Genomic DNA, 11,462 nt, shown 5'->3' with positions numbered 1-11,462 from the left:
GCAAAGGCAGGTAAGACTTAAGGGGCCTCAGATTGTGTGGGAAGGAATGGAGGGGGGGTGAGGAAGAGACATAGGGAGCTGTGGGAAGGTGGGGACCTTCAGTGCTCACAACTGGGGCAGGATTTACCAGGAAGAGTTGCTGGGCTCACTAGGCTTGGCCTCCTAAGCTGTTTTGTTTCTTTGAAGAAAGTTAACTTCACAGGCACTGTGTGAGCTATTGCTGACCTGCTCCTGACAGTCACCTTGACAGCCACCTCCTGTCATCCCTCACACAGCTCTCCCAGTGTGAGTCTGGCCTGACCCCTCTGATGGACGCCACAGTGCGCCTTTGCACTTCAGCAGCTCCTGCCACCCTGCCCTGAGGGCCCCCTTTGCTGACAGAAACAGGGAGAGGCAGCCCGCTAAGGCTGGGAAGGAAGGGAGCCACGGGGGCAGTGTGTTTCTCTCCTTATCCACACATGCAGAAACTCAGGTGCAGGGATTGTTTAAATAAAATATAATAAAATGCCTCATAGGAATATATCTTGTTGAAGAAATCTGCTGATGTTACAAACTGAAGCGGTAAAAATCTTTCAAGTCTATACATCAGCTGAGAAGCAAGTCCTATTGAATTCAACGAGGCTCACTCCCAGGTAAGTGAATAAAGAATTGCTAGCAATGTTCACTATTTCCAGCGTTGTTTCTAAAAATTATGTAAATCTGAAACACTGAAATGTGAAATAGGGAACCTGGGGCCTTCTATCTATCTACCGCTGTGCTATTCCCCTTCCCCTAAGCTACAGCTTTCCTTAAGATAAATTCCTATCAGAATAAGTATTTAAATCAAACAGTATAGGCTTCAATTTGTTGACTAGGTTAAGCAGTGAAAAATATAACCTCAACTTATTCAAACCACTCAAACACAAGGCTCAGAAAGCTCCCCCCCTGTACAACAACGAAACAATTTTTCCCCCTACGTTATTTTTAAAAATAAAAAATGTGATTGGAACTCGCGGTCTACTTTTAGTGGCAAAGCTCATCCCTGAGATGTACTAAGAGTCTCTGATCATGTGCAGTGTGCTGTTCTCTTATAGCTGAACCACCCCATCTGTTTCCTGTGAGAGACGGGTGTGATGATGGCCTAGCAGCCCGGGCCCGACCCTTCCTGAATGCGCGATCTTTCCCCCTCGAGTTGCTAAAAAGAGGTTTGTGCGTGTGATCAAAACACGGCTTGGAAGAGCGATGGGTGAAGACTTTGGTGCCGCGTGGTCCATTAGGGCAAGAAAAAAAAAATCGTAACAAAAGGCGGCTTGCATGCGCTTGCTTGATTTTTTGTTTTCTTCCAAAAAACCGAGCCCGGGCCACCCGGGTGGCTCCCAGACAGGTGTGGGGGCATCTGCGTGTGCCCTGTGGGCGTGCCACGTCTGGGTGTCTCGTGCGTGCCCGCTGGGGCCGGGTGTGATTCTCGGCTCGGTCCTGCAGGGGGCGAGGCGGGGCGTCTCTGCTCTGGCGCCTGGATTTGCGCCGGGAGGAAATGATGTGCCTGGCTTGCCTGGTTAATTACAGCTCCAGACTCCCATTGGCAGAGCAGGGAGCAGCCACTTCCTCCTCCCTCACTGCAGCTGTATCCCCGGCTGAGTAGCCCCTCCTCCTCCTCCCTCCCCTCCTCGCCTCGGCTCGCCTGGCTGCCTCTTCGGAACTTTGCGCCTGGCTCGCTCTTCGCTGCCAACTTTTCCCCGTCGCGACTCGACGGGAACTTCTCCTCCTCCTCCTCCTCCGGGCTCCCCAAAGGCGCCGCTGCGGGTAGCTCAGGCACCGCCGGAAGGGGGCCGGGCGCTGGGAAGATGCGGCCGGGCGCAGCGCCGTGATTACAGCGCGGGTCTCCGGGAAGGGGTTGCGCCGCCGCCGCCAGCCCTCCTTGCAGCTACAGCCGGAGCAACAGCAGCCGCTGCAGAAGCAGCAAAGCCCATGGACGGGAAGTTCCTCCTGCTCCTCCTCCCTTAGGATCCCTGGGGATCCCGCGCCGCCGCCTCCCCCCTGCTTCTTCGCCTTTGTCTGCGGTGCTATGAAGAGGTGAGTGGAGCTGCCTGTCTGAGCGGAGGCTCGCCCTTTGGATCTCACTCCCGCCCCAAATCCAGCAGCCTCTCCCTCTTCTCTCCTCGGGGTCCAAAATGCGCCCTTTCCCTCCCTCTCTCCCCCACGCATGGGTCAAAACCCGCCTCCTACTGCGTCTCTGGAACTGTGTTGGAGACGATTATTATTTTATTTTAATTTTTGAAAATGATCTCGATTTCCAACCCCCCCTTCCTTCTTACGCCGTTTGTTTTGGGGGAAAAACGAGCCCCCCCTCTTTATATACGTAGAAATTATTTATTCGGAATACTGTACAATAATGTGCGGTTCATGCAGTGCCTGCTCCTGTTCTGTCTGTGTAAATGGGCGTTTCGGACGCGCCTTTCAGAATCCTTCCAGAAAAGCTCCCAAAGCCAATAATATTACATCTGAGCTCTGCTTCCAGAGGCGGAAACTTAAGAGGAGATTTGAGGTGGGGGGAGGGGGGCACATCCTTTAATCACTTCTGGGAGGCAAGCCTCTTCTGGTGCAGGAAGAGAGGGAGAGGAGGAGGAGGGGGTCAGGGAGGAAAAAGAATCTGTAAACTTTCCTTGGCTCCCTCCCTCCTTTCCTGGCTATAGTCTTCCAGCAGCATCAAAGGCAGGAATGTGGGATTCATCTTCAGATGCCCACAGGGCAACTGTGGTTACAGATGTTACTCATTACCTTGCCAAGTAGAAGCCCTTCCCTCTTAAGCTGCAGCTCTTGCAGGAAAAGAGAAAGAGAGCAGCTTGGCAAAGTCATAAATAAAAATGGAAGGGAGATGGATAATTTGGTTTGAAGCAAGAGCCTTGCTTTATTTTTATTTTTGAGTGTGTGTTTGGACTGGTCTTTGTTGTTAAGTTGCTGGTTGATTATACCTCTAAAGTGTTTGGGAGGTGCCCAAAGGCTCGGGTACCTTTTTTTTTATTCAGTTGCCTTGTAGATTTTATTTGTTGCTTTGGAGGTGACTTGCACACTTTAAAGAACTGGGTACATTAAAAGCTTTGATTTAGTTCTCTGAAGAACATAGGAAGACTCGTTCTGTGTTTATTTTTTAAAAATAAAAAATAGGCCTCTTTGTTGGCATCTTTTACTTGTCTGACTACTCTCTTGGCTCGTGGTTTCAGTTGGTGAAAGAAATACGTAACCCACAAACACGATGTTTGGCAGTTGCTCCCTTTCCAAATCCTATGGAAAATGTTGAGGTATGAAATTGTCTACTCTGTGGGGGAGTCCTTTATTTGGTTTATTCAAATAAAACAAAAATGAAAAACAGTGCGTTGGTGTGTACAGCCAACCCACACATTCAGAGAATTCACATTGTCCAGTTCTGCAAAGTTAATTTTGGCTTTTGCATGTGAAAGTGAGACAGTGCACAATTCCCCCCTCCCCCTTTGTCAACAAACGAACGAACAGTTAATTGTTAAAGAGTACTCAGCCTCCTTCACTAGGAGGAGAGGAGGGGAAAGAGCGAAGTCATTGTATGTCTATTTTGTATGTATGATTTTAGGTTTCACTTTTCATGTTGTAACTTACATTTAATGTATATTTGCTACTGGTATATAAACTGTTTGCTGGTTGGTATGTTGTGGCATGAGCTGAGGGCAGGGCAACAGCCTACTCCAGGCTTCCTCAACCTCCACCTTCCAGATGTTTTTGGCCTACAACTCCCATAATCCCTAGCTAGCAGGTCCAGTGGTCAGGGATGATGGGAATTGTAGTCTCAAAACATCTGGAGGGCCGAGGTTGAGGAAGCCTGCTGTCCTACTTCATCAGATGCACTCATACTGATTTAAAATATTACTTTCTACAAAACTGCCACAGTATGTATTCATTTTCAGCATATAATATGCTGCTGTTCTGCCAGTACCATATTGGTTGTTTCTTTGCTCTTTGAACTTTATAAACGTTTGGTGGTAATGTGCATCTTATTGCAAGTCTGTACATTTGAAGAGCAGTGATAATCTGTAAGTATAATGAAGGAGGACTTGGCATAGCCTAGTTTGTTTCTGTGCATCTCAAGTAGTTGACCTTGAGTAACACAGGTTAACCCTGTTTTCCCAACCTTCCTCTCATTAACTTAGAGTAGCACCGATGTTGACATAAGTGGGAGAGTCTTGTCTAGTCAGAGTTGTTGACAGTCTGCTCCCCACTTTTTATCATGGCCTAAACATATATTTATGCCCTTCCCCATGCAGAACACATGTGCGATTTTCTAGCTGTGTGTTTGTCAACAAACCATAGAGGTCAGTCCATGGAGCTATGTTGGTAAATGAATCTCATCCCTAAATAGTAGTTCTGCTTTTTTAGCACTCTATGGCAGTTTAGGTTTATTAGAAAAAAAATATACTGTTTGCTTGCTCTCCAAAAGTTTTAAGGAAAAGTGTATCTGGAAAGAAGGTGGATGTTCCACAAGACCAGTTGTATTTGAGAATTTGGGCCTAGGAACAGGCTGGCATCACATTTTGGGGCATGATACAGAAAGCCACATAGAAATTGTGGTTACATCCATTGCTGCAGGAGTATCAGAGGTACTTTTTGGCTGTTTGTGACATTAGTGGTGGTTGATGGGTGCTGTTTCCTCTCATCGCTCCCCTTTACAGAAACCACTTTATGAAGATTTATTTTTTTGCTCTTGATGACTGTGCATCCATTCTGTACACATCTAGAGCACTCACCCAGGACATTGGAAGTGGCAGTTGACAAAGAGCAGCAAGGCCTTGGCTATGTGTGCAAGCTGTGCGCAGTTTCAGTATGCTGTGGTGGGACCGCAGTACATACTTCAAGGAGTTCAAAGGTTGTCTCTTAACTCAAAACGGGGAGTGTGTGTGTGTGGCATTTAATTTTTTTTAAGACAAGGACCAGGAGGATGTTATATACACACTCAATTCGTTTGTTAATTTGCAACACGGGTGACTACCTTCAGCTACCCAGGTGTTGGTGATCTATGACTCCCATCAGTCCTAGCTAGCATGGCCAGTAGTCAGAGGTGATGGGAACTGATCTACAACGATCCACCTCCATCGTTCAGCCCGGACACTGAGATCCAGCGCCCTATTTGCGAGAAGTAAGGTTACAGGGAACCAGGCAGAGGGCCTTCTCGGTAGTGGCGCCTGCCCTGTGGAACGCCCTCCCAGCAGATGTCAAAGTAATAAACAACTATTTTACTTTTAAAAGACAACTGAAGGCAGCCCTCTTTAGGGAAGTTTTTAATGTCTGATGCTGCACTGTTTTTAATATTCAGTTGGAAGCCGCCCAGAGTGGCTGGGGAAACCCAGCCAGATGGGCGGGGTATAAATAATAAATTATTATTATTATTACAACAACTGGAGGGCTACACAGGTAGCCACCCCTTTCAGAATATGTACCGTATACTGCACCCTTCATAAGGTGCAGAGGAGAAAGGTTTTATGCATGGGGTGTGTGTGCATGTCCAGTATATTTTATGGCAATCAAGATGGATTGATTTTCAGTCAGGTTTCTCATTTTAGAACTCACATTTTTCCAGAACTTGTACTTTCAGAGAGCAGGGATTGTCTACTTGTTCTGGGCTTTGGAACAGAGCCTGTCCAGTGTAATATGATAACCCACCCCCTGAATACTCTGGCTTGGTGAAAGAATGAAATCGGTGGTGTCCACAAATTATGGGGGCGATCTAAGCTTAATCCTGTGTTAGCCCTGATTCCTATTGTATGGGTATAGCATATTATAAACTTATGGGAGCAACTTGATACATATAAAATGTGGTTGGTAAAAAGATGGGGTTTGGCAGTCTTCACTGCTTCCCAGGAAGTGCACAGAAAACAGACAATCACATAAAGCTATATCACAGTTGGTTTTCAAAGTGGTCCCATACGACCATCTAAGCCTTCTCTTTTGCTTAAGTGGCATGTGTTGAGACATTGCAGGCTTTATGGCCTAAGCATGGATTTGGGAAGCATCCATTTAATTGAAAAGACAAAAGGCTGCTAGCTGCCCGTGCTCTCATCTGCTTGTAAGATGAAAGTTTGGCTGTTTAGAAAGTGTGTGAGCTAGAGTTCTGTGCTGAACCTTAACAGAGGTTTTCTTTCATCATTCAAGAGAGGTTGCGGGGATGAAACATACATGCTTTTTGGGGGGGGGGGTTGGGGAGTGTGGGTAACACACTCTCTTTCTCTCTCAGTAGGCTGGTCTGAGGAGGTTGCATTTACCAAGGTGATCAAGGGACCTGCCCTGTTGTTGTTTTCATTGAGGAGCTATTTAGGAAAGCCTCACACTCGCAGCAATGGGGAGCTTTCTGCAAGCTGCCTCCAAGCTCAGGATTTTTATCTGGTATGATTTTTTTGAGCACACAAATTTCGCTAGTCATGATGGCTAGAATACCAGTTGATCATGAATGGCGAGATTGCTGCTGCACTCATGTCTAGTTTGAAGGCTCCCGTAGTCATTTGTTTCACCATTGTGAAAACAGAACATTGGACTACATGGGCCTTTAGCTTGATCCAGCAGGGCCCTCTTTACGTTCTCATTTATACATGCGAGCTGAAAACTGATGTATGTGGCGGTGAAAAAGAGAAAAAGACTTGCAGTGCAGTAGGCACAGGAGTGTTCCCCTTCCCTCCAAGTGTTCCATGGAGGAAGCTCGCTCCACGTGCTCGCTCCAGTGGTTTGGGAGTTCTCCCCCTTCCCCTGATTCAGTTTGAGGGGCAGGTGAGAGAAAGGAGAAGGTGAAAAGGCTTGCTCCATTAGAAGAAATCCCTGCATGGGATTCGACTAGTGGGACCAGTTGGTTAAATTTGGCCCTAACATATTTATTATGGCATAAGCTTCCATGTTCTTCTTTGTGTGCCTCCCCCCCCCCCATCCCGCCCGCAAGAGGTTCAGAGGGTGGCAACATGAGAACGGACCTTTTCTGCAACAGCTCCCTGTTTGTGGAATGCTCTCCGCAGGGAGGTTCGGCTGGTACCTTCATTCTACGCCAGGCGAAAATATTCCCCCCAAACAGGCCTTTGGCTGATTAACATCCTATACCCTTTTAAGTGTGTGCTTGGGAAGGGAAGGGGGGGTTATTGGTTTGTTCCCCTCCTTGTTTTTTATTATGTATGTTGTGTTTTCATCTTGTATTTTTATGTCGTGAACTGCCCTGAGATTTACAGATGAAGGGCGGTATACAAATTTCAATATATAAATGTTGTCAAATCCTTAGCTTACCTTGGTGCAAAGGGTGGGGCTATTGTAACAAAAACGGAATTGTACCCCAGATTTGAAATACCAGCTAACTAAATGTGTGCACTCAACCCAACCAGATAAAGTCATCCCAATTCCTGACGCACTGTGTCTGCCTACCCCACTCCCAAATTCTTCCTCCTGTTTCCTCAGTCCGTAGGCCAATATGTGCCCAGATTCCATTATCTTCTGTTGCTGCCTCTGTGGTCATTAAACCTATCATTGTTTTTATTCTATCTCTGCACGTGTTTGTTGCCTCTGCCTCTTGGGAAGCACAAAGCTGCTTCCTACTAGAATCTTTGGGGCAATAAAGATCTCCTTGTGATTATGGGAAACCTGCCTGCAAGATTTGGTTGTGAGTTGGATAGAGCAAGCGCAACATCTGCCCCCACCCTCCACTGCCCTGCACAGTGGTGATTGCTTGATTACCTTCAAAATCACCCTTAGGCCTGTTTGGAAATTGATCCTTTCAAGGCCTACTACTTTGATTAAATTATGTAAAACTACAGTGAAGTTGGGACGCAGGTGGCGCTGTGGGTTAAAGCCTCAGCGCCTAGGACTTGCCGATCGAAAGGTCGGCGGTTCGAATCCCTGCGGCGGGGTGCGCTCCCGCTGCTCAGTCCCAGCGCCTGCCAACCTAGCAGTTCGAAAGCACCTCCGGGTGCAAGTAGATAAATAGGGACCGCTTACCAGTGGGAAGGTAAACGGCGTTTCCGTGTGCGGCTCTGGCTCGCCAGAGCAGCGATGTCACGCTGGCCACGTGACCCGGAAGTGTCTTCGGACATCGCTGGCCCCTGGCCTCTTGAGTGAGATGGGCGCACAACCCCAGAGTCTGGCAAGACTGGCCCGTACGGGCAGGGGTACCTTTACCTTACAGTGAAGTTAAACACAAGGGATACACGCTTCTTCTTGGTAGTCATTGGTGTTTATTTGACAGAGAGAGACTGAAACCAGGACAAGTAGCTTATAGATGAGGCTAAAATACAAATCAAGGCTTATTTCCTATGAACCATCGGTTTACAAGATTGCTTTTTGATTGCTTATCTGCTGTCTCATGGAAACTGTGATATATAAAAAAGCCCCTTTTTGTCAGTTTGCATGTGTCTCCCTAGTTCTGCATGTGTTTTCTTCCACGTGAACTTTTGCAGAAATGTATTTAACCGCTTCGTAGTCCCCCTATCAAACTGATGGCTGGTGGCTTTTGAGGTCCCAGGCGCTTAGAGAAGGTGATGTCAGACAGATCGCTTGCTGACTCAGTCCTTGTTGCAAAGCTTATGGGAAGTGTTTTGAAGGATGGCTTCTTATAAGTCGCTATCTAAATGATTTTTTTGGAGAGAGATGGCAATGCCTTCCTGAATCCATTTGTACTCCTGCCTTCATCACAGAGTGGTGGTATCAGTGACTTGTGCCTTGGACCAGGGTGGTTTTGCTTGTTGTTTGTTTGTTTCCCTCTAGGCAGGGGAGTTTGTAACCTGCCTTGCCCAGAGTTGCCCAGGGGACAAAGGTGCACGAAGGAAGCAATGTCTGGCCTGATGTCTCTATGAATACAGCTACTTCTCCCTGGCAGCAATTTAAGTGCCTGCTGTAGCTGCTGTGTTTGTGCAGATCCCCCCTTGGGAAGCAGTGGCTCTGTATCCCTTGAATGTGCCAAGTTGAGTACAGTGGTACCTCGGGTTACGTACACTTCAGGTTACATACGCTTCAGGTTACAGACTCTGCTAACCCAGAAATAGTACATCAGGTTAAGAACTTTGCTTCAGGATGAGAACAGAAATCGTGCTCCGGCGGCGCGGCAGCAGCAGGAGGCCCCATTAGCTAAAGTGGTGCTTCAGGTTAAGAACAGTTTCAGGTTAAGAACGGACCTCCGGAACAAATTAAGTACTTAACCTGAGGTACCACTGTATTGCTTTCTCTCCCTCCAACCACTGCCCCCCAGGCAGCTTCAGGTTAGAAATGGCAGAATCAGCCCCTGAATTAGCACAAGACTGCCATTTTTGTCTGTGTTGAGTGATTTGGGTGGGACTATGCTATGTTGGCTGGTTAAGTGTTAAACAGGCTTCATCAGACCACGAGAATCGACTGCATTTGTGGAAGGGCTGGTTTTCTCCAGAGTCTTTAACGCGTGCCTTGTCTGGCAGAGAGCAACCAAGTTACAGAACCTAAATGTGAGCCCCAAACTTAAATGGGAGTTTCAGTAGAAGAAGAAGAAGAAGAGTTTGGATTTGATATCCCGCCTTTCACTCCCCTTCAGGAGTCTCAAAGCGGCTAACATTCTCCTTTCCCTTCCTCCCCCACAACAAACATTCTGTGAGGTGAGTGGGGCTGAGAGACTTCAGAGAAGTGTGACTGGCCCAAGGTTACCCAGCAGCTGCATGTGGAGGAGCGGAGACGCGAACCCGGTTCCCCAGATTACGTGACTACCGCTCTTAACCACTAGGGGTTGTGGCTTAATAATGGTTGACCATGAATGAGTAGTGTGCCTGTTCACACAGCTAGATTGCTCCTGCTTCACTCCTCCCCTGGCACAAACAGGACATCTGAATGGTGGTTTGTTAACCCCTAAGAAGCCATGGTTCAGAAGCTAGCAACAAACCAAGGTTTACTTTTCCGTAACTTAAAGTCTTAACAGACCTGCTATGGTTATAATTAGCTCTTCGTTTACCAGGTCATCACAGTTGACATTGTACAAATTAACTCATATTAGGGATTGTGAGTTTGCTATCCCCCCCAAGTTGTTGTTGGACTTTTGCTAACATGTCCAGTAGTTGGGGGCGGTGGGAATTTTAGGGTGCCCCTATGACTTCCCCAACCCTTTGCTGGGGCTTTGTGTATCTTAAAAGCAAACCAAAATAAGTGTGAAATTCTGCACCAAGAAGAGTTCACTTCTGTGGCCTGTATGAATTATTCAACTGAAGTCAATTTACATTATTATTACCATTATAATTATTAATATATATACCATTTGCATGCCAAAATGGCTTCTTTCTCTCCTAATATTTCTCTTAATTCCAACTTCACATTATTTTGTTCGCCCTTGTTAGTTATATGTATGGTGTTGAATCCCTCCCCCAAATCCCTCTGACTCCTGAGTTTACAGTGGATGCTCTCTTAAAAACCAGAGTTCTGTTTTGTGGGTTTTCTGTGCTCCCATAAGATCACCATCCCCAGTTTTATTTTAGTGCCTACACTTCACCCTGAGCTCCCTGGGTGGGTTAGAACAATTTAAATCAAAACATTAAAAAAAAACAGTTTAAAACAAATTAAAATTTCAAGAATAGGGTTCGTCCTAAAAATCTTGGGTTTCAACAGCCAGGATAAAGAGTTTTGTCTTCAGCATTTGCAGAGTACTGTATAGTGAAGAGGACAGGCACACTTCTGTGGGGAGGGAGCCCCTTAGCTTGGGAGCTGCTGTGGAAAATGCTTCCTCATGGCCCACCACCCCTAGCTTCTTAGGACACTGCAGTCTATCAAGATGGTCTCCTGTGCTGATCATCATACTTGAGAGGGAACAAAGCCATCTTTTAGATATTTGAGGCCTAAGTCATTTACGGCTTTAAACCAGGATGGATTTGATTTAAATCAAATCAATTTAAATCACTAGTCAGTAAGACCTGATTTAAATCTTGTTTTTTCCCCCAGAAAGACTCATCCTTGCTGATATAATCTTAATATTTACAAACAGATGAAGGTTTCATTGTTGTAATAATAAATTTTCAGAGTAGTTTTTACTGTTGTATCAAAAATTACTGATTTGGTTATACTATTACAAATGCATAATTATGAAATTATTGTGAGGTTTAATAAGTTAACTGTTTATATTTGGACAACTTTTCTGCTGTACTTTATTGGAAAGAGAAAAATAATCATTTCCTTAATAACAATTTAAACTAGTTAACTAAAACAATAACATTATAGCATATGTATCCATGTTTGTTAGATGATGTGCTTAAATATTAAAAAAAAAACTTAGACTGAGTTTTAGCACACATGAGAAACTTAAAACAAATTCTTACTTCCTGATGAATAGCCTTTGGACTATAATGTAACTTAAAAAGAAAACTATATTTAGAAGAAAAAATTCTCCAAAAGCATTTTATTTTAAAAATCCGATTTAAATTTTTAAAAATCAGATTTTTTGATGATTTTTAAATTTAAAAATCATTTATTTTTATCCACCCTGCTTT

At 45.6% G+C, this 11,462-nt stretch overlaps 1 protein-coding gene across 2 annotated transcripts in view; it reads left to right on the top strand.

Moving 5' to 3' along the window:
• Nucleotides 1–1,101: 1,101 nt before the first annotated feature.
• The window catches only part of ACVR1 (activin A receptor type 1), a 71,207-nt gene continuing 60,846 nt past the window's right edge, over nucleotides 1,102–11,462 (top strand). The window contains exon 1 of one of the 2 annotated variants that reach the window (XM_083710362.1): nucleotides 1,102–1,184. Coding sequence is in view for 1 of the 2 variants with exons in the window: in XM_083710360.1 (XP_083566486.1) it covers nucleotides 2,045–2,052 (8 nt within the window). In the remaining variant the exon portion in view is untranslated. Of the gene's footprint in view, nucleotides 1,185–1,554; nucleotides 2,053–11,462 lie in introns of those variants that run through there. The other variant, XM_083710360.1, reaches the window with a different exon arrangement.

This window comes from Podarcis gaigeae (genome assembly GCF_964106915.1).
Source record: "Podarcis gaigeae genome assembly, chromosome: 1".
In the NCBI taxonomy this organism is placed as follows: Eukaryota; Metazoa; Chordata; class Lepidosauria; order Squamata; family Lacertidae; genus Podarcis; species Podarcis gaigeae.
The sequence above is the reverse complement of the archived record's forward strand: the minus strand, read 5'-3'. Positions and strand labels throughout refer to the sequence as shown.